Source organism: Natrix helvetica (genome assembly GCF_964273705.1).
Source record: "Natrix helvetica genome assembly, chromosome: 16".
In the NCBI taxonomy this organism is placed as follows: Eukaryota; Metazoa; Chordata; class Lepidosauria; order Squamata; family Natricidae; genus Natrix; species Natrix helvetica.
Window position 1 is genome coordinate 6,738,769 of NC_138563.1, and position 22,773 is coordinate 6,761,541.

The following is a 22,773-nucleotide window of genomic DNA, read 5'->3' on the forward strand; positions in this document are numbered from 1 at the left end:
TAAGCATGTCCCACAATTGCTTTGGCTCCCAGGGGGGGCCAAGAAGAAGATGAGAAGGGAAATGTTTTCAAGGGTAGGGGGGGAAAACCCCCCAAGAAAATCCAGTTGGCTTTTGGAGGAGCAGTTGGGTTCTCCTTTCCTTGTGTTGAGGATGTGAAACGGAAAAGCCACGTTTCCTTTCTTCCCCCACCCCCCACCCCCTTCTTTTCCTTTTTCCAGTTTGATCTCCTGGACCAAGAATCCCTGCACGAGTCCCAGGAAAACACCCTCATGATCGAGGACAAGTGTCACCCTCGACAATACTACAAGTTTTGGCTCCTGCCCGGGCACTGGATGCGAGTCCGCTATGACCGGTTGGCGCTGCTGGCTCTGTTGGATCGGTGAGCGTCTTAAATTGGGAGGCTTTTCTGGGCTGTATTAACACAAAAAGCGACACACACACACACACACACACCTGTTGTTGTTGTTAGTTGTGAAGTTGTGTCCGACCCATGGACCACGTTCCTCCAGGCCTTCCTGTCCTCTACCATCCTCTGGAGTCCATTGAAGCTCAGGCTGACTGCTTTGGTGATTCCATCCAGCCACTTCCTTCTCTGGCCTTTGTCTGGTTGAGATTGTCTTTGCAACGTTTCGGCAGGATCTCACCTGCCATCTTCAAGCGTGGGCTCAAAATGTGGGCTTAAAATGGGAACGGAGAAAGACGGCAGCTCCGTTCCCATTTTAAGCCCACATTTTGAGCCCACGCTTGAAGATGGCAGGTGAGATCCTGCCGAAACGTTGCAAAGACAATCTCAACCTTACACGGGAAAAGACCCGAATAGAACAAAACCAGCATGTATATATGTATGTATGTATGTATGTATGTATGTATGTATGTATGTATGTATGTATATAAGAAGAGGGGTGTACATGCCAGCGTGGAAGATGAAGATTGGACCATGTGATGAATTATGGGGTGTGGGGATAGATGATGAACTTTTAACTGGGTGAACCCACAGGATGTACATTAGAGTTGAAATTTCACAGCATAATGCCAAAATGTCTGTCTTATTAAATTGGAGTTTTAAGGATCACTTTGCCTTGGACAATGATTTAATTCTGCATGATATTTGGAACGCTGACACTATGTTTGTTTTAGCCTCGCTTTCTTCTTTTTTCTGCCCTTCTAGGAATCGTCAAGTCGCCGAGAATGTGTTTGTAGTCTTCTTGGTCACCCTGGTGGCCTTCCTAGGCTACCTCCTCCTCCTCCAGGGCTTCTTCCGAGACCTCTGGGTCTTTCAGTTCTGCTTAGTCATCGCCAGCTGTCAGTACTCTTTGCTCAAGGTGAGACCAAGGCTATTTTCTATTTTCTTTTCTATTCTACTCCACTCCACTCTATTCTTTATTCTATTCTACTCTACTCCACTCCACTCCACTCCACTCCTTATTCTATTCCAGCGATGGCGAACCTTTTTTGGCTCGCGTGCCACAAGTGGGGGGAGCGCAGGGGGGTCGTATGCGGGCGTGCCGTACCCATAATGCAATGCGCGATGCCCCCAGTGCGCATGCGCGCACAACGAGCAACCCCCCCATTTTTACATGCTTTTTTCGCCCTCCCCAGGCTCCAGAGGCTTTATAGGAGCCTGGGGAGGGCGAAAAGAGCCTCCCCCGCCCCTCCGGAGGCCCTGCGGAGGCTTCAGGGACCATCCGGAGACTTCCCTGATACCTTCGGAGCGCTCAAAAGGATCCTCCGAGCAAGTGACTTCCGGGTTGCTCAGAGGGTGGTTTTAAGTGCTCCAAAGACGTCAGGGAAGTCTCCGGATGGTCCCTGAAGCCTCCGGAGGCCCTCTGGGAGGGCGGGGGAGGCTCTTTTCGCCCTCCCCAGGCTCCTATAAAGCCTCTGGAGCCTGGGGAGGGGGCGAAAAATGGCTTTTAAAAAGGTGAACTCAGCTGGCCAAGCGCGCACATGCGCGCTGGCCAGCTGACAGGGCAGCGCCTCGCGTGCCCTGACAAATGGCTCCGCATGCCACCTGTGGCACGCGTGCCATAGGTTCACCATCACTGTTCTATTCTATTCTATTCTACCCTACTCTACTCCACTCCACTCCACTCTATTCCTTATTCTATTTACTCCTTATTCTATTCTTTTTTATTCTACTCTACTCTACTCCTTATTCTATTTTATTCCATTCCATTCTCTCTTCTCTTCTCTTCTCTATTTTATTCTATTCTCTACTCTACTCTACTCTATTCCTTATTCTGTTCTATTCTATTCCGTTACATGACCATTTTTCACAATTACAATTCTTGCAGCATCCCCACATCACGTGATCAGAATTTGGGCCCTTGGCAACTGGCATGTCTTTTTGACTCTTGCATTGTCCCAGTTATCGTGTAATCATCTTTTTTTTTGTCTTTCTCCAACCTCTTTGCAAAACAGACACAAGATTTTTGCAGTCAAAGTAGGCCCCATAGCAGTGTTTCAATACCAGCGTGTCTGATCCTCAGCCGCTTCAAAAAGTGTGGACTTCAACTTTTGGGGGGGTTTTGAAGTCTGTGTTGGGTTGAATCCCCCTTCTTGTTATATAAGAGCTACGGAATCATGGCGAACAAAGCCCTAACCACTTTTTTCTCCTTTACTTCTTTTTCTCCAGAGCGTACAGCCAGACGCGGCTTCTCCCATGCACGTAAGTATTGGCTAGGAGACATCTGGACAGGTTTAACAGGGGCAGGTGTGAAAAACTGGGGGTTAAAGCAGTGTTTCACAACCTTGGCAACTGTAAAAGGGGAGGATCCCAACTCCCAGAATTCTCCAGCCAAGTTGACATCCATATCATTTCAAGGATGCTGGCTGGGGAATTCTGGGAGCTGAAGTCCACCTATCTTAAATCATGCTGGTTGGGGGATTCTGGGAGTTGAACTCCACCCCTCTTAAAGCAAGCTGGCGAGGGAATTCTGATAGTTGAAGTCCACCCATCTTTAAAGATGCTGGCTGGGGAATTCTGGTAGTTGAAGTCCACCCCTCTTAAACCCTACTAGCTGGGGAATTCTGGGAATTGAAGTCCACCCCTCTTAAAGCAAGCTGGCTGGGGAATTCTGGGAGTTGAACTCCACCCCTCTTAAAGCAAGCTGGCGAGGGAATTCTGATAGTTGAAGTCCACCCATCTTTAAAGATGCTGGCTGGGGAATTCTGGTAGTTGAAGTCCACCCCTCTTAAACCCTACTAGCTGGGGAATTCTGGGAATTGAAGTCCACTCATCTTAAAAGTTCCTGAGGCTGAGAAACATTAATCTAAAACAAATTCTTGGCTGGGGAATTGGTGACCCAGTTCTTTCTGGACCAGGCTCTGAGCGTCATCAATATCAGCCACACTCCCAAAGCTTTTTCAAGCTTCCATTTCTCCTGGCAGGGACACAACTGGATCATTGCCTACAGCCGGCCGGTTTACTTCTGCGTGGCTTGCCTCTTGATTTGGCTGCTGGACCTGTGTGCTCGGGTCGGACCCTTCCCTCCCATCGTCCTCTACGACGTCACCCTCTTCTCCACTGACTTCTTCTACTGCACCCGGGACGTGGCTATCGGTATGCGACTGACTGCGAGGTTGGGAGAGCTCGGATCTTGTTAAGCGTGGTAACTGTTGTGGCCTGCCAGTGGAGCTGGCGGCAGATTCAGACAGTGAGGAGGGTTGGGGAGGAACCTGGGCCAGTCCTGGAGTCTGGGGAAGGCTCTGATGAGGGCTCTGTGTTGGAGGCAGAGAGGGGGCCAGGGCCGTCAGACAGTTATCAGGTGCCTTCGGAGTCAGACATCAGTGGGGCAGAAGAACAGCTGGAGCCTGTTCCCAGTGTGCGCATGCGCAGAGCTGCCAGACGAAGGGAAGAGCTAAACAAAAGGGGTGGACTTGGGAGGAAGGCCACAGGTGGACGATGAATGGCCCCTCCCAGAGGAAATAAGAGGAGCGAAAGGGGAGTGGAGCTTGCAGGAGACCATTAGTTCGCTTCATTGGTTTGTGACTCTCCGAGACTCCTGGCCAAATTTTGCAGAGATCGGCCTGGCAGCTCTCCAAGCCAGAGAAGGTCTGTGACCGTAAATCCTCCCTTGAAAGACTTTGCTGGATGTGAAGGAACAGAATTCACAGTCAATTAATAAAAGGGTTTTTTGTCGGGACAACAAGGAGTTTGATTCATAGTCTCGGGAAGCCTCGGTCAAAACAGTAACGTGCCCCTGGCCTAATTTTTTCCCTCCTGGTTTTAAGTTTTCTTTCTTTCTTTCCCCTGCCCCAGTGTTCACTCTTTGCTTCCCTGCCATCTTCCTCTTCGGGCTTCTCCCGCAAGTCAACACTTGCTTCATGTACCTTCTGGAACAGGTCGAGATGAACATCTTTGGCGGGACAGGTGAGGAGGGAAAGGGTTAAGGGGAAGTGGGGCCTTTTGGAAGGGGGTGAGGACCCACCTTTGGGATTTGACAACTGTCACAATAGAGGGGACGCGGTGGCTCAGTGGCTAAGACGCCGAGCTTGTGGATCAGAAAGGTCGGCAGTTGGACGGTTCGAATCCCTAGCACCGCGTAACGGAATGAGCTCCCGTGACTTGTCTCAGCTTCTGCCAACCTAGCCGTTCGAAAGCATGGAACAAATGAAAGTAGAAAACTAGGAACCACCTTTGGTGGGAAGGGAACAGCGTTCTGTGCGCTGTTAAGCAGAAACGTGCTCTTCACTGCCCTGTCTTTTTTCCTTTTCCATGTCCAGCTGCCACCAGCCCCCTCACCGCCTTGTTCGCCCTGCTCCGCAGCATCCTCGTGGCTGCCCTCCTCTACGGGTTCTGCTTCGGAGCCATCAAGGTATCAACACTGGGAAGGAGGGTTGCTTTGAGTGGGAGGGGGGGACTATCTATAACGGGTCAGCCCCCAAAACAATGTTTTAATATCCCCCCTCCCCCTGTGTAGATGGCATTTTGCACCGGCAAGATTGGTCAAAAGGTATAAAGATAGATCTGCCAAGTGTAATCAACCATTGGGTACATACCATCCTATGTGATGGACTTGCCCCAAAGCAAGAAAATATTGGACAAAAAAAAACATGCTTTAATCCCCAAGTTGGACCATACTGAGCCAATGTCTCACCTGGCCCCCCTTCAGTCCTTGGTTTTGGGGGAAACACATCCTAAAATATCCCAGAGGTGCTTTTTTTCCCAAGAAGCCACTGGACTTTCTGGTTTTTTCTTCGAAGACGTTTTGCTTCTCATCCCAGAAGCTTCTTCAGTTCTGACTAAATGGTGGAAAATGGAAGGATTTATCCTCCCTGCAGACAGCTGGTCATTTGCATCCTTTTAAAGAGTCGCTGAGGCCACATGGGGGTTTATTTGTGTCTTCTTTGAAGAGGTTTCGTTTCTCATCCAAGAAGCTTCTTCAGTTCTGACTAAATGGTGGAAAATGAAAGGATTTATCCTCCTTAAAGGCAGCTGGTCATTTGCATCCTTTTAGAGAATCATCGAGGCGACTTCGAGAGGTTTATCAGTGTCCCCAGGGTCACCTGAAGGCTGCTCCTAGTTCCTGTAGTCTGCAGTTTTTTGCCTCTGAAAATCCATTCATGCTCCCACACCCTCTAAAAGGACAGCTGGTCATTTGCATGCTTTTAGAGGGTCATTGAGGCCACTTGGAGATTTATCTGTGTCCTCGGGGGATTGGATTTCCAGAGAACAATTGCACTCTACAGGAACCATTTGCACCACTCAGGAGACCTTGAGGACACAGATAAGCCTCCAAGTGGCCTCAGCGACCCGCTAAAAAGGATGCAAATGACCAGCTGTCTGCAAGGACTATAAATCCTTCCCAGATAAACCTCCAAGTGGCCTCAGCTACCCTCTAAAAAGGTTGCAAATGACCATCTGTCTGCAAGGAGGATCAATCCTTCCCTTCCCCACCATCCAGTCAGAGCAGAAGAAGCTTCTTGGATGAGAAGCGACACGTCTTCAAAGAAAAACCAGAAAGTCCAGTTGCCTCTTGAAAAAAAAAGAACGCCCTTTTGGGACAACCAGGATCTGGATGACCGAGAATCTCCGTAGACCCTCTCTGTTGCTGCTCCTGGATACACAACCTGGGCTGTCCTTTGCCAACGAACCTGCGCTTTGTAGAGTTGAGACGTTGCCAACACCAGCATGCCGGACCTCCCTTGCTTTCTCTCCCCGCTTTCCAGGTGCCATGGGGTGACCAGCATGTGCCCGTGCTCTTTTCGGTCTTTTGTGGCATCCTGGTGTCCCTGTCCTACCATCTGAGCCGTCAGAGCAGCGACCCTACCATCCTCTGGTCTGTAGCTCCCTCCCACCCTCACCCTAACCTTCCGGGGGAGCGGGAGGTGTTCCTCTAGGGAGAAGTCAAGACCCCGCCGCTTGGATGCTGCTTCGGAAGTCAACAAACCAAGTTTTCTCTCCTCTCCCCCTCCCCCGATGACGGTTAGGTCTCTGATCCGCACCAAGCTTTTCCCCGAGTTTGAAAACCGCATCACGGACGATCCCCCGGTCGGCGTGAAGGATCCCCTCCCGGAGAAACTGCGCAGTTCCCTGGTGAGGAAGGCGTTTGCCCTGAAAAGCAGACCGGGATCTCAGCCATCCCTTCTTGGGAGGGGGTGGGGCTGTTAATGGGGAGGAGGAACTAAACAAGGGGTGTCGTACTCGATTTCATTGAGGGCCTCATCAGTGTCGTGTTTGACCCGGGTGGTGGGGGGTGGCAGGGTGGATGTGGCCAGGATGGGCGTGGCCCAGAGGTGGGCTTCAAAAATTGCAGCGACAGATGTAAGATATAAAGACACATAAAAAGAAGGAAAAGAGAAAAGAAAATTTAGAAATGGGAGAATAGCAGAATGAATACGATCCAGTAGAGAGAGAGATTGTTAACAAGGTAAAAATACATTTTTCTAGATTAGAATGTGTGGGAATTACATGAAGACCCTTATAGCTGACAAATAATTGGGTTACGCTGATTATATAAAACTGGAAAATTTGAAACTTGGAGATTCGCATCGTTAATGGAAAACGGAGGGGAAAAGGAATGACATTTTTAGTTTATTTTTTAAAGAGAAAGAAAAACTATACGGTTTCTATGTGTTAAACAAATTAGAAATTGGAAAGTAGCGGCTAAAATCGGAAATAATGGAAGTATGTTGAATGAATTGTGGTTTTTGATGGGAATGTTAAAGGGGGGATTTGGACAATACTCTGGTCACAAAATGTTTTTTATTATGTAACAAAAATAATTTTTTTAAATAAAGTACAGCAACAGGTTCGCTGCCTTGTTGGTAGGTGGGCGTGGCATGGTGGGCGTGGCCTAGTCAGTATCCTACATGACGCAGAGGGCGGGGGCGTTTTTCCGGAGGCTTTCCTCGAGCTTCTGGGAGGATGAAAACTGCTTCCCCTAGACTCCGGAAACTGACCCGTTTCCACACTTCCGGAATCTCCAGTAGGCCCTCCCTCTCCTCGAGCCTCCGTGCACTTACCTGGCATAATAAATGAGCTGCATGGAGATTCCTAGGAGGGGAGGGATGGGCGTGGCCAGCGAGGGATGGCATTTGGGGATGTGCTGAACTGGGCAGAATCCTAGCTGGAGGATCGCCCGAACCCGTGCGAACCCCCAGCAGCCCACCCCTGGCGTGGCCAACTTGACATCACTCATGTCGGGGTGCCTGTGGTGGCTTGAGCGCTCTGCCAGCGAAAACGGGCTCCCAATCTCTGTTTTCAGCTGGGACAGCCTCCTGCAACCCTCTGCCACCGGAAAAGGAGTTCCGTTTTCACTGGCAGAGGGTTGCAGGAGGCGTCCCAGCCGAAAACGGAGATTGGGAGCCCATTTTCGCTGGCAGAGTTAACCCGGGCCAGTCCCTTGCTGTTGCAGTCCCGCGGGTTAGATCTAAGCACCCAGATGCGGCCCGTGGGCCTTATGTTTGACATCCCTGAATTACACCATGATGGAAAGGAGTGTCCAAGCTCCATTCCGAATCCAGAGCTTCTGGTTTCCCCTTTCCTGCTGTTCAACATATCCGTCCCACTGTGTTAAAGAGCAAAAGGAACTCCTGGGACATTTTTTCCTCCAAGAAAATTGTACTCAAAAGCCATATGGGTGCAGAAGGTGAAAAGCCAGTTCTAATATTTTCGCGTGCAAACAACACAGGCAAAACGTTTCCTTTTCCCCCTGACTCCCCATGTCCAATGTCCACCCATCAGTTGCAATCAGCTTTATTTTGGAAACGGCCTGTCCGCCTCGGGGATTCCCAGGCGATTCCCTTGGGGGCTTGGGCCTGTCTCACGTTTCCAGGCGGCGCTTTCTGGCTGCTGTCGTCTGCTTGCGGATTACGGCTGCGTAGCGAGTCAACTGTGACAATACCTCTTTTGTCCTTCGCAGCGCGAGATCCTTCACTCCGACCTCGTCATGTGCTTCATCATCGCCGTCCTGACCTTCGCCATCAGCGCCAGCACCGTCTTCATCGCTCTTGAGGTACCTAAGACCAGAACGTTGGCGGGGAGGGAAGGAAAGGGGGGAGGACGTGGGGGTGGGCAGTGGGTAGCCATTTGGCCTGTGGATAATACAGGGGGACGCTGGTTCCACAGACAATCCTTGACTTACTACAGTTTGTTTCGTGAGGCTCAAAGTTCCAGGGGCACTGAAAACAGTGGCTTATGACCGTTTTTCACACATACGACCGTTGTGGCATCCCCAAGGTCATGTGACTTATGGCAAGTGGCTCACACATGATGGTTGTCTGCTGAAGTGGTTGGTTCTCCAACACTCGAGGCTTTTAAGAAGTGATTGGACAGGCATTTATCTGTCATGGTTGGTATAAGGTTTCCTGCTAGAGCAGGGGGTTGGACTAGAAGACCTCCGAGGTCCCTTCCGACTCTGGTTATTCTGCTATTCAAACCCCTTTTGGGGACCCCCTGACAAGCACGGTCAATGGGGAAGCCAGATTCCGTGTTACTAACATAAAACCACTTCCGTGATTCACTTAAGAACTGTACCAGGGATGCGGTGGCTGAGATGCTGAGTTTGTCGTCTAGAAAGGTCGGCAGTTGGGAGGTTCGAATCCCTAGCGCCGCTTAACAGAGCGAGCTCCTGCGACTTGTCCCAGCTTCTGCCAACCTAGCCGTTCGGAAGCATTAAAAAAATGCAAGTAGGAAAATAGGAACCACCTTTGGTGGGAAGGGAACAGCGTTCCGTGCGCCTTCGTCGTTGAATCATGCTGGACACGACCACGGAGACGTCTTCGGACAGCGCTGGCTCTTCGGCTTTGAAACGGAGATGAGCACTGCCCCCTTGAGTCGGGAACGACTAGCCCAGATGTGCGAGGGGAACCTTTACGTATCCGATTCTCTTTTTCCCTTTTCTGCATAGACACCCGAACAGCCTTCGTCTTGCATCTTTCCCCGCTTGTTTCAAAATCCTGAACCTCGGCTGCCGTAAAATTTCCCCACCCACCCCTCTTCCCGTGTTTTTTTAAATTTTCCCACCAACCCCCAACTCCACAATCCCGGGAGGGGAAGACGGGGCGGAAAATAACCAAACCTAAACAAAAAGAATTCTTATTATCGTTATTATTAACCCCGAGGGACGACAAAGAGCAGGGGAGAGAGGGGGGGGGGGGAAATTGGGAACGACTAGCACATACGTGCGAGGGGAACCTTTACCGTTACCTAAGAACTGTGACCGAAAAAGTCGTAAAATGGGACAGATCTTACTTAACAGCTGCCTCGCTCAACCACAGAAATTATGGGCTCGATTGTCGTAAGTCAAGGATTAACTATACGGATGGATAATGGAAGGTGTCTGAGCCCAGCTCCTGCAGAGGCCAGTGTGATCACAAGACCCTTCCCCAAGGGGATTTTACAGCCACAAAAACGTGGGAACCAGGTCATAAGTACCTTTGGGGGAGTACGTCGTAATTTCAAAAATTCACTAAACGGGCATTCGTAAGTGGAGGACTTACCAATAATCACTGCGTTTCTCCTTATTCTGCCCTCCTCAGTCTGTTCTAGGCTACGTACTCTATGCCCTGGCAGGATTGGTCGGTTTTGTCACCCACTACCTCCTGCCACAACTCCGCAAGCAGCTGCCCTGGTTTTGCCTCTCCCAGCCCATCCTGAAACCGCGAGAATACAGCCAGTTCGAAGTCCGCAGTAAGTGCGCCACTGGATGGGAAGTGAGCGGAGGGCCTGGGAGGCTCTGGGTTCTACTGCTGTCCCCTCATCCCCGACTCTAGGCATGCTGGTCGAAAGTGAAGGCAGCGGTTGGGCACCGACTGGATCCCAATTTAATTTCTTGCGTGAAAACCTCCGATAGGATTGCATCAAGTCTACTATTAGCAATTTAGAAGTGGGTGGACTTCAACTCCCAGCATTCCCCAGCCAACATGGCCACAGACCAGAATTCTGGGAATTGAAGTCCAGCCCTCTTAAAGCAGGCTGGTTAGGGAATTTGGGGAGTTGGGAGTCTTCCCAGCTTAAAGATGCTGGCTGGGGGATTCTGGGAGTTGAAGTCCTCCTATCTTAAAGCAGGCTGACGGGGGAATTCTGGGAGCTGAAGTCCACCCATCTTAAACCATGGTGGTTGGGGAATTCTGGGAGTTGAAGTTCTCTTATCTTAAAGCAAGCTAACAGGGGGATTCTAGGAGTTGAAGTCCTCCTATCTTAAAGCAGGCTGGTTAGGGAATTCTGGGAGTTGAAGTCCACCCCCCCTTAAAGCATGCTGGCTGGGGAATTCTGGGAGTTGAAGTCCACCCCCCTTAAAGCATGCTGGCTGGGGAATTATGGGAGTTGAAGTCCACCCACCTTAAAGCAAGCTAACTGGGGGATTCTGGGAGTTGAAGTCCACCCATCTTAAAGCATGCTGGCTGGGGGATTCTGGGAGTTGAAGTCCATCCATCTTAAAGCATGCTGGCTGGGTAATTCTGGGAGCTTAAACAGTGGGCTAGGCTGCAGATTAGAGTAATTGTAGAATAGATTAGGAAATTGCAGCATCCCTGGGCTTTGAGCTTGTCTCAGGCTCAGGGTTATCGCAGACCACAGGGGATTGAAATGAGGGAAACGTGGTGGTCTTCATCCTTTTCTTTTGACTTCTCTACTTCCCCCTCTCGTCCTTCCAGGCGCGGCGGAGTTGATGTGGTTTGAGAAGCTGTACGCCTGGCTGCAGTGCGTCGAGAAGTACGTCATCTACCCAGCTGTGGTGCTGAACGCCCTGACGATCGATGCCCATTGGGTCAGCAGCCCTCGGCAGGAGAAGCTCTGCATTCCGTAAGTCCATCCAGTCCCGCCTGCAGTCCCTTTGGGGGTGGGGGTGGGGGGTGGGATCACATCACACGTACAAAGGAGCTTACGACAACTTCATCATCTTTTAACACCCCCCCATAATCCCTTGCGGGGTGGAGACTGGCCAACCGAATGCAGCTAGCAGAATGTTTTAATGGCCAGATGCCTTTCAGGTCGCCAATGCGGAGTTTTGTTCAGCAGATACATTCTCGGTGTGCCCAGAGAGAGAATAGAGTTTACAATATCAGATTACAAAATGCCAAAGGAGGAAAAGCCTTCAGCGCAAGGAAACTTTCATTGTTTTGCGACATCACATCACACATACAAAGAGGGTAGAGCTTATGGACAAGGCTGCTTTTCTTGATGGTGGCGCAGTGGTCAGAATGCAGCATTGTAGGCTAATTCTGGCGACTGCCAGCAGTTCGATTCTCACCGGCTTAGGGTTGACTCAGACTTCCGTCCTTCCAAGGTTGGTAAAATGAGGACCCAGATTGTTGGAGGCAAGAGGCTGATTTTGTAAACCACTTAGAGAGGGATGCAAAGCACCATGAAGTGGTATATAAGTCTAAGGGCTATCGTTATTCTATCCTGTCCCTATTCCTATTCCTATTCTATTCTATTCTATTCTGAATTGTATTGTATTCTGAATTGTAATCCTATTCTATTCTATTCTAATTCTATTCTATATTAATTCTATTCTATATTAATTCTATTCTATATTAATTCTATTCTATTCTAATTCTATATTAATTCTATTCTAATTCTATTCTATTCTATATTAATTCTATTCTATATTCTATTCCATATTAATTCTATTCTATTCTAATTCTATTCTATATTATTTCTATTCTATATTCTATTCTATATTAATTCTATTTTATTCTAATTCTATTTTATTCTAATTCTATTCTATTCTATATTAATTCTATTCTATATTCTATTCTAATTCTATTCTATATTTATTCTATTCTATTACTCTATTCTATTCTACTCTACTCTTTTCCCTATTCTATTCTATTTCTTAATTCTATTCTCTTCTATTCCTTATTCTATTCTTAATGCTCTTCCTTATCCTATTCTGTTCGGATGCCGGATGTCGACCTCTGCCTCAATAAATGGAAGGAAGCAAATCTTTCAAAAGTTTGCATTCTTTTCCCCTTAAGGTAATAATCATCCCCCTCTTTCCTCTCCCTGCCCCCAATCCGACCCCCCAGGTGCCGAGCTCTCCTCCTCACCGTGGCTGGCATGAAACTTCTGCGGAGTTCCTTCTGCTGCCCCCCGCAACAGTATGTCACCCTGGGCTTCACCGTGCTCTTCTTCCAGTTCGACTACAAACAATATTCGGAGGGTTTTCTCACCGACTACTTCATCATGTCTATTCTCTTTAGCAAGGTGCGTGCTGGTTTGGGGCAGTTACCCCGTCCCCCTCCTCTTCCCTTTAGCATCTAGAAGGAAGAGACCAGGGGCCTGCAGAGATCTACAGCCAGTGGTGGGATTCAAATAATTTAACAACCAGTCCTCTGCCCTAATGGCTGGGTTGGTGGGCGCGGCCATGGTGGGCGTGGCCAGGGCTGTGTGACCGCCCTCCCACGCCCCATTTTGGGCCTAGTAGGCCGCCCTGCAGCCTCCTGGAAGCCAAAACAGGGGCACGTTGGGACTCCTGGAAGGAGCGGGGCAGGGCCAGCCACCAATTTAACAACCGGTTCTCTGCCCTAGTGGGTGGGCGTGGCCATGGTGGGCGTGGTCAGGGCTGTGTGACTGCCCCCCCATTTTGGGCCTAGTAGGCCGCCCTGCAGCCTCCTGGGAGTCAAAACAGGGGCGCGTTGGTACTCCTGGAAGGAACGGGGCAGGGCCAGCCACCAATTTAAGGACCTCTGCCCTAATGGCTGGGTGGGTGGGCGTGGCCATAGTGGGCGCAGCCAGGGCTGTGTGATAACACTTAGCCTCCTGCAGCCTCCTAGGAGCAAAATCGGGCTTCAGGGACAGACACACACACACACACCTCTTTTGGGGCCTAGTAGGCCTCCCTGCAGCCTCTTGGGAGCCAAAACAGGAGCGCGGGGAGGGAGGACTCCTGGAAGGAGCGGGGCGGGGCCAGCCACCAACTTAACAGCCGGTTCAGCTGAAGTGGTGTGGACCGTTTGAATCCCACCACTGTTTACAGCTGTGCTTGGGGTTTGTGGATGTACAGGTGAAATCCTCAACCTTCTCTTTTTCTCCCCTCTCTGTGGTTTTCATTGCTTGGTTGTTGTTTGTTTTAACCCCAGCTGTGGGACCTCTTGTACAAGTTCCGTTTTGTCCTCACGTACATCGCGCCCTGGCAGATCACCTGGGGCTCAGCCTTCCACGCCTTTGCCCAGCCCTTCGCCGTGCCACGTATCCTTTTCCAAGAAGGGGAGGAAGGAGGGAGGAATTTGCCTTTCCTCGCCAAAACCAAAGGCGCAATTAACTTGTGGAACTCAGGACCTCAAGAAATTTTGAAGACAGCATTAGTTTATTTGCTTGTTTGTTTATGTATTTATGAAGGCGAGAAGGGAAAGGAGGAAGGAAGGACAGAGACAAGGGAAGGAAGGAAGGAAGGAAGGAAGGAAGGAAGGAAGGAAGGGAAAGGCATAGAAAGGAGGGAAGGACAGAGACAGAAGAAAAGAGAAAGAAAAAAGAAAGAAAGAAAAAGAAAGGCATAGGGAAGGAAGGATAGACAGAAAAAAAGAAAGAGAAAGAAAAAGACAGGGAAGGAAAGAAGGAAGGACAGAGACAGAGACAGAAGAAAATAAAAAGGAAGGAAGGAAAAAAGGAAGGAAGGCATAGGGAGGGAAGGAAGGACAGATGAAAAGAAAAAGAAAGAAGGAGAGAAAGAAAGAGAAAGAAGAAAAAAAGGAAGGAAGGCATAGAGAAGGAAGGACAGACAGAAGAAAAGAGAAAGAAAGAAAAAGACATAGGGAAGGAAAGAAGGAAGGACAGAGACAGAGACAGAAGAAAATAAAAAGGAAGGAAGGAAAAAAGGAAGGAAGGCATAGGGAGGGAAGGAAGGACAGACAGAAGAAAAGAGAAAGAAAGAAAAAGACATAGGGAAGGAAAGAAGGAAGGACAGAGACAGAAGAAAATAAAAAGGGAGGAAGGAAAAAAGGAAGGAAGGCATAGGGAGGGAAGGAAGGACAGACGAAAAGAACAAGAAAGAAGGAGAGAAAGAAAGAGAAAGAAGAAGAAAAGGAAGGAAGGCATAGGGAAGGAAGGAAGGACAGACAGAAGAAAAGAGAAAAAAAGAAAAAGACATAGGAAAGGAAGGACAGAAACAGAAGAAAAGAAAAGGGAAAAAGAAGCGCTTGTCTTGGGTTCAAATCTATCACCAGCTCCTTCCTTCTGCCCATAACAGAGAGATTTGGAAGGGAAATCTCTTGACTTATCTCTGGTTTGCTTGATGTGTCCTTAATCCTGGCCTGTCCAGATTCAGCCATGCTCTTCCTCCAGGCTGTTCTCTCCGCGCTGTTCTCCACGCCCCTCAACCCGTTGCTGGGCAGCGCCGTTTTCATCATGTCCTATGCTCGCCCTGTCAAATTTTGGGAGCGCGATTACAAGTGAGTTGAGGATACGGAGGCCTCCAGACCAATTAATCTGCTTTAATTCATCGGAGAAAGGGGTTCTAATAGCACCGCTTGCTGTCATCATCATCAACATCCCTTGCAGGGTGGAGGCCGGGCAACTGAATACAGCTGTGTGTTTACTGGCCAGATGCTCTTCCTGTTGCCAGTGCGGAGTTATAGTCAGCAGATATATTCTCATCATGCCCAGAAAGAGAAAAATATCTTCCTTTCCCTAGCATTGAATTTACAGCCTCCTGATTTTGAGGCCCCATAATCCCTTGCCGGGTAGAGTCCAGGCAACTGAATACAGCTGTGTGTTTACAGGCCAGATGCCTTTCCTGTCGCCAGTGGGGAGTTTTGTCCAGCAGATATATTCTCATTGTGCCCAGAGAGAGAAATATCTGCCTCTACCTAGCATTGAACTCACAGATCCTGATTTTGAGGCCCCATAATCCCTTGCCGGGTAGAGTCCAGGCAACTGAATACAGCTGTGTGTTTACAGGCCAGATGCCTTTCCTGTCGCCAGTGGGGAGTTTTGTCCAGCAGATATATTCTCATTGTGCCCAGAGAGAGAAATATCTGCCTCTACCTAGCATTGAACTCACAGATCCTGATTTTGAGGCCCCATAATCCTTTGCCGGGTAGAGTCCGGGCAGCTGAATACAGCTGTGTGTTTACTGGCCTGATGCCCTTCCTGTTGCCAATGCAGAGTTATATTCAGCAGATATATTCTCATCATGCCCAGAGAGAGAATGATATCTGCCTCTTACCACTTTTTGCTATCCTATGGTAAAAAGAATCATTCTGTAAATGCTTAGAAGCTCACTTTTTTCTATGACAATAGTTAATCTTATTTTAATGAAGGCAGTAATAGGAAGCCTTCCTGCTTCTTGAATTATTTTGGCATGCTGGGTAAACGCTTCCGTAGGACTAACTTTATCAAATAACCTGCATTTATCTTTTTTTCTCTCTCTCCCTTCATTTCCTTGGCTTTTATTTAGAAGTGTTTCTCAACTTTAGCAACTTTTAAGCAGTCTGGATTGCTTAAAGTCCCAAGGTTGCCTAGGCAGCATGTTTTAAGAGGGATGGACTTCAACTCCCAGAATTCTTAGCAATACCGGTTGAGGAATTCTGGGAGTTGAAGTCCAGGCAGCTTACAATGGCTGTGGTTGAGAAATACTGATTTAAATATTGCCAGCGACCACAGCTTTATGATTTAATGGAAGAATATAAGAGGGCCAGATATTTAAACTTGTCTTTTGGGGAAAGGAGTCGAGGATTTGATGATGATGATCTTAATTCTTAATTCATGAAATCAAATTGGGCAATAGACGCAGGGTGCCACTCTTCAGACAGCCACTAGGGGACAGCAGCATTCCTGTTGAATAGAATAGAATAGAATAGAATAGAATAGAATTTAATGGAAGAATATAGAGGGCCAGATATTTAAACTGTCCTTTGGGGAAAGGAGTCGAGGATTTGATGATGAGGTGCAACTCTTCAGACAGCCATGAGGGGGCAGAGGCATTCCTGTTGAGTAGAATAGAATAGAATAGAATAGAATAGAATAGAATAGAATAGAATAGAATTTAATAGAAGAATATAGAGGACCAAATATTTAAACTGTCCTTTGGGGAAAGGAGTCGAGGATTTGATGATGAGGTGCAACTCTTCAGACAGCCACGAGGGGGCAGCAGCATTCCTGTTGAGTAGAATAGAATAGAATGAAAGAATAGAATAGAATTTAAGAATAGCCTCTTCCTGAGCTCATGTCCTTCCTTCCTTCTTCCTAGCACCAAGAGAGTGGATCATTCAAACACCCGACTGGCCACCCAGCTTGACCGCAACCCTGGTAGGTTATCGGACAGCCCATAGCGTTGGCAATCTCGCAGGGAAAGACACGGGTGCGCGCAATCCTTGACTTATAGCCGTTTGCTTAACGATTGTTGGAAGTCAACAACGGACCCCTCAAAAAGCACTCACGACGCAGTTCTGAAGCTCCCAGGGCCATCGCTCCCGCAGTCACGTGGCCGCATTTTGTGGGATGCCGCAAAACGGCCATAAGTGCGGGGCGACACTTTTTTTCAGGGCTGTTGTGACTTCCAACAGCCATTAAAAAGGGTCGTAAGTCGAAGACTACCTGCAGATCTTCTTTTAACAACTCCGTAATCCCTTTGTGGGGTGACGTCTGGGCAACTGAATGGAGCTGTGAGTTTACTGGCCGGATGCCGTCCCTATTGCCAATGCGGAGTTTTGCTCAGCAGATATATTTCTCATTGTGCTCAGAGAGAGAAATATCTGCCTCTATCTAGCATCAAACTCACAGCCTTCTAATTGTGAGGCCCCATAATCCCGTGTGGGGTGGAATCTGGGCAACTGAATGGAGCTGAGTGTTTACTGGCCAGATGCCGTCCCTGTTGCCAGTGCGGAGTTTTGTTCAGCAGATATATGTCTCATTGTGCCCAGAGAGAGAAGTAGCTGCCTCTGCCTAGGATCGAACTCACAGCCTCCTGATTGTGAGGCGAGAGCTCCACCTCTAGGCCACCCTACCCCCCAGAATTACCTGCAGATGTCCCAGAAGACATAAAGCTGGTTGGCTCACCCCTCCCTTGCTTCTGCCACCCTACAGGTGCTGACGACAACAACCTGAATTCCATCTTTTACGAGCATCTGACCCGCTCGTTGCAACACACCCTCTGCGGAGACCTGGTGTTGGGACGCTGGGGCAATTACACCACGGGGGACTGCTTCATCCTGGCCTCGGATTACCTGAACAGCCTCGTTCACCTCATCGAGATCGGCAACGGCCTGGTCACCTTTCAGCTGCGAGGCCTCGAATTCCGCGGTGAGCTGGGGGGGAAGCTGCGGTTGGGTGGGGTGGGGTGGGGCAAGATAGGGAGACCAGATTGGATGTCCCCGGGAAGCTATAGAAAAGCTGAAGACGATTTGTTGTTGTATGTTGCGAAGTCGTGTCCAACCCATCGTGACTCCATGGACCACGTTCCTCCAGGCCTTCCTGTCCTCTCCCATCCTCTGGAGTCCATTGAAGCTCAGGCCGACTGCTTCAATGACTCCATCCAGCCACCTCCTTCTCTGCCGTCCCCTTCTTCTTCTTTTGCCCTCCATCTTTCCCAGCATCTTCTCCAGGGAGTCCTTCTTCCTTCTCATCAGGTGGCCAAAGTCTTTTGAGTTTCCTCTTCAGGATCCGGCCTTCTAAAGAGCAGTCGGGGTTGATCTCCTCTAGGACTGACCGGTTGGATGGCCTTGCAGTCCAAGGGACTCAATGCAGGAGTCTTCTCCAGCACCAGAGTTCAAAGGCCTCCATTCTTTGGTGCTCAGCCTTCCTTATGCTCCAACCTTCACAGCCATCCGTTGCAACTGGGGAAACCATCGCCTTGGCTAGACGCACTTGTGTTGGCAGGGTGATGTCTCTGCTTTTTAGGATGCTGTCTAGATTCACCATCGCTTTCCTCCCCAGGAGCAAGCCTCTTTTAATTCCTGGGCTGCCGTCCCCATCTGCAGTGATCTTGGAGTCCAGGAAAATAAAATCTGTCACTCCCTCCATTTCTTCCCCATCTATTTGCCAGGAATTGAGAGGGCCGGATGCCATGGTCCTAGTTTTCTTAATGTTGCATTAAGCCTCCGGAGTGCAAAAAAACAGCCTTATGGGCAAACCGGAAGTTTGGGAACGGACTTCCGGTTTGTTCAGAGGTTCATTTTGACCCCTACGGAGGCTTCAGGGAAGCGTCCTGAAGGTCCCTGAAGCCTTCAGAGCACTCAAAACGACCCTCTGAGCAAACCGGAAGTCCAGTTTACTCGGAGGTTCATTTTCACTGCTCCGGAGGCTTCAGGGAAGCGTCCTGAAGGTCCCTGAAGCCTCCGGAGGGCTTCCAGGGGGGCGGGGGAGGCTGTTTTCGCCCTCCCCAGGCTCCTATCAAGCCTCCGGAGCCTTGGGAGGGTGAAAAAAGCATGCAGAAAATGGGGGGTCGCGCCTGTAGTGTGAGCATGCGCACCTGGGCGATCGTGCATTGCATTACGGGTGCAGCACGCCCGCACACGACCCCCATGCGCTCCCCCCACTTATGGCACGCGAGCCCAAACAGGTTCCCCATACAGCCTTGCCGGACTCCTTTCCCAGTTTTGAACCAATCAGTGGTTCTTTGTCCAGTTCTCGCCGTTGCTTCTTGACCGTGCACCGTCTCAAATCTCCGTCAAAAATTTGAATTGCGTGTTTTGTTTTGTTTAAAAAAAACCACCCACCTTCCAGGAACGTATTGCCAGCAGCGGGAGGTGGAGGCTATCACGGAAGGCGTGGAAGAGGACGAAGCCTGTTGCTGCTGCGAACCAGGTCACCTTCCGCGCATGCTGAGCTTCAACGCGGCCTTCGGGCAGCGCTGGCTGGCTTGGGAAGTGGCCGCCACCAAGTACGTCTTGGAGGGATACAGCATCAGCGACAACAACGCGGCCTCCATGCTGCAGGTTTTCGACTTGCGGAAGATCCTCATCACGTACTACGTGAAGGTGAGGAAGCTTTTTTTCTCACACGGATGCCCAAATTCTTTCGCCAAGGCCGTTTTAAGTCAAAGCTTGGTGGTCTTTTCTCTTTTGCAGATTGGGGGGAAAAGGGGGGGAAAGGGGCAGGAATGGCTCCGGGGAATCTATTTAGCCGGGAATAGAATAGGAGAATAACAGGAGTTGGAAAGGATCTTGGAGGTCTTCTCGTCAAAAACCCCTGCTCCAGCAAGACATCCTGTGTGCCTTTCTAGAATGGAGTGGAGTGGAGTAGAATAACAGAATGAAAAGAGAAGGGAAGATAATAACAGAATGAATACTGAATAGAATAGGAATAGAATAATAGAAGAGAATAACAGAATGAATATAGAATAGAATAGAATAAAATTCAGAATAGAATGGAATGGAATAGAATAACAGAATGAATATAGAATAGAATAGAATAGAATAGAATAGAATAGAATAGAATAACAATAAATATAGAATAGAACAGAATAGAATAGAACAACAGAATGAATATAGAATAGAATAAAATTCAGAATAGAATGGAATGGAATGGAATGGTATAGAATAGAATAACAGAATGAATATAGAATAGAATAACAATAAATATAGAATAGAATAGAATAACAATGAATATAGAATAGAATGGAATAACAATAAATATAGAATAGAATAACAATAAATATAGAATAGAACAGAATAGAATAGAACAACAGAATGAATATAGAATGGAATAAAATTCAGAATAGAATGGAATGGAATGGAATAGAATAGAATAACAGAATGAATATAGAATAGAATAGAATAACAAAAATATAGAATAGAATAGAACAACAGAATAAATATAGAATAGAATAAAATTCAGAATAGAATAGAATAAAATTCAGAATAGAATAAAATGGAATGGAATAGAATAACAGAATAAATATAGAATAGAATTCAGAATAAATATAGAATAGAATAAGAATAGAATCTAATCTAGAAGGGACCTTTGAGGTCTTCTAGTCCAACCCCCTGCTCAAGCAGGAGACCCTGTACCATTCCAGACAAACGTTTGTTCAATTTGTTCTTTAAAACTTCCAGCGTTGGAGCATTCACAACTTCTGCATTCACAATTTCTGAAGGCAAAATTCGTTCCACCAATTAATTGTTCTAACTGTCAGGAAATTTCTCCTTGCTTTTACGTCGCTTCTTTTGCTGAAGCTTGAGATTGGGATTGGATTGCAAAGCCTTAAAACTCTTGGGAAGCCCACAGGGTCTTCTTAACCACCGTTGGACTACTGCGTCCACATTTTTGGTCACCATGATACCAAAAAAGATGTTGAGACCCTAGAAAGAATGCAAAGAAGAGACATGACCCTAAGGAGACTAAAATATACAAAGAACGGTTGCAGGAACTGGGTATGTCTAGTTTAATGAAAAGAAGGACTAGGGGAGACATGATAGCAGTCTTCCAATATCTCAGGGGTTGCCACAAAGAAGAGGGAGTTCTCCAAAGCACCTGAAGGCAGGACAAGAAGCAATGGGTGGAAACTAATCAAGGAGGGAAGCAACTTAGAACTAAGGAGGAATTTCCTGACAGTGGGAACAATGAATCAGTGGAACAGAAGTTGCCTCCAGAAGTTTGTAAATGCTCCAACAATGGAAGTTTTGAAGAAGAAGTTGGATACCCATTTGTCTGAAGTGGTGTAGGCTTTCCTTCCTGAGCAGGGGGCTGGACTAGAAGACCTCCAAGGTCCCTTCCAACTCTGTGGCTCTGTTAACCTTCAACCGCGAACCTTAATTGTACGAAGCGCGAGGTTTGCCTGCCCTTCCTTTGACTCACAACTTCTAACCTTCCCGTTGCCATCGAGTCCCCACTCGCCCGGAGAAATCTGTCCCTTCCCTCCTTCACGCAAGCTAATCGCGGGCAGCCTTCTTCGGTGGTTGAGCCAGGCGGATAAGGAAAGCGGAACTTTGACGCAGCAGCTTGAGGGGGGGGAGAGGTTTCGTTTGAAGCGCCTGGAGGTTTAGGGCGGTTTGAGCATAAGGTGACCTCAGCCATTGTCTTTTGAGATCTTGTTTTTAGCTTGCTGTGATTAGCAAACACAAAGGATGATTAAATGTTTAACCCTTTAACACTTCTCTTCCTTCCCTTTTCACATTCCTTTCTTCTTCTCTTCTCTCCTCTTTCTTTCTTTTTCTTTCTTTCCTTCCTTCTCATCTTCCCTCCTCCCTTCCCTTCCTTCCTTCCCTCCCATTACCTTCTTCCTTCCTTCCTTCCTTCCTTCCTCCCTTCCTTCATCTTCCCTCCCCTCTCCTTTCCCTCCCTCCCATTACTTCCTCCCTCCCTCCTTCTTTCCTTATTTTCCCTCCTCTCTCCCTCCCTCCCATTACCTCCTCTGTCCCTCCTTCTTTCCTTCCTTCCTTCCCATCTTCTTTTCCTCCCTCCCATGCCCTCCCTCCCTCCCTTCCTTCATCTCCCCTCCCCTTTCCCTCCCTCCTTCTTTCCTTATTTTCCCTCCTCTCTCCCTCCCATTACCTCCTTCGTCCCTCCTTCCTTCCTACTTTCCTTCCTTCTTTCCTTTCTTTCCTTCCCATCTTCTTTTCCTCCCTCCCATGCCCTCCCTCCCTCCCTTCATCTCCCCACCCCTTTTCCTCCCTCCCATTACTTCCTCCCTCCCTCCTTCTTTCCTTATTTTCCCTTCTTTCTCCCTCCCTCCCATTACCTCCTCCGTCCCTCCTTCCTTCCTTCTTTCCTTTCTTTCCTTCCTTCCCCTCCCTCCCATATCCATCCATTCATCCCATTCTCTTCCTTCTTTCCAACCTATCTTTCCTCTCTCCCTCCCTCCCTCCCTGTTTTTCTTCCTTCCCTCCCTCGCTGGCCCCTTTCCTCTCCCCGCAGAGCATCATCTACTACGTGACCTGCTCCCCGAAGCTGGAGGAGTGGATGGGGAACGAAGGCATCCAGGAAGCCCTCCGGCCTTGCACCGCCCTCAACTACGCCGACAGCGACCCCACCTTCAACCTCAACATCGACGAAGACTACGACCACCGCATGGCGGGAATCTCCCTGGCTTCTTTCTGCAACATCTACCTCGACTGGATTCAGTACTGCTCCGGGCGCAGGGAGAAGGCGAGTCGGGGGCCAGAGGGAAGAGGGGGGCAGGATTATCTGAGACCTGGCTTGGGAACCCGACAGCCCCCCCAACCCAATTTCTGGAGAAGGGGTCCACGGTGGCCCTAAAATTCACCTCCCGCCTGTGGTCTCCCTCCTCCTGCAGGCCGTCGACCGGAAGTGGAATTCCCGCCTGGTCACCCTGTGCTTCGGACTTTGCATCCTGGGCCGCCGAGCCCTCGGAACGGCCTCCCACAGCATGTCAGCCAGGTGAGAGGAAGCCCTTCGTGCTTCTCCCCACCCCTCTCGGCTCGATTCC

At 48.8% G+C, this 22,773-nt stretch overlaps 1 protein-coding gene across 1 annotated transcript in view; it reads left to right on the top strand.

The window, feature by feature from the left end:
- PCNX3 (pecanex 3) overlaps nucleotides 1-22,773 on the top strand; it is a 49,247-nt gene that overhangs the window by 18,387 nt on the left and 8,087 nt on the right. Inside the window, exons 11-29 of the mRNA XM_081968492.1 lie at nucleotides 220-380; nucleotides 1,170-1,323; nucleotides 2,634-2,666; nucleotides 3,389-3,560; nucleotides 4,260-4,370; nucleotides 4,724-4,815; nucleotides 6,170-6,279; nucleotides 6,431-6,536; nucleotides 8,365-8,457; nucleotides 9,983-10,133; nucleotides 11,099-11,246; nucleotides 12,476-12,653; nucleotides 13,529-13,637; nucleotides 14,707-14,836; nucleotides 16,636-16,694; nucleotides 17,472-17,687; nucleotides 19,110-19,363; nucleotides 22,242-22,472; nucleotides 22,621-22,724. Coding sequence (XP_081824618.1) covers nucleotides 220-380; nucleotides 1,170-1,323; nucleotides 2,634-2,666; nucleotides 3,389-3,560; nucleotides 4,260-4,370; nucleotides 4,724-4,815; nucleotides 6,170-6,279; nucleotides 6,431-6,536; nucleotides 8,365-8,457; nucleotides 9,983-10,133; nucleotides 11,099-11,246; nucleotides 12,476-12,653; nucleotides 13,529-13,637; nucleotides 14,707-14,836; nucleotides 16,636-16,694; nucleotides 17,472-17,687; nucleotides 19,110-19,363; nucleotides 22,242-22,472; nucleotides 22,621-22,724 — 2,612 coding nt within the window. The remainder of the gene's footprint in view (nucleotides 1-219; nucleotides 381-1,169; nucleotides 1,324-2,633; nucleotides 2,667-3,388; nucleotides 3,561-4,259; nucleotides 4,371-4,723; nucleotides 4,816-6,169; nucleotides 6,280-6,430; nucleotides 6,537-8,364; nucleotides 8,458-9,982; nucleotides 10,134-11,098; nucleotides 11,247-12,475; nucleotides 12,654-13,528; nucleotides 13,638-14,706; nucleotides 14,837-16,635; nucleotides 16,695-17,471; nucleotides 17,688-19,109; nucleotides 19,364-22,241; nucleotides 22,473-22,620; nucleotides 22,725-22,773) is intronic.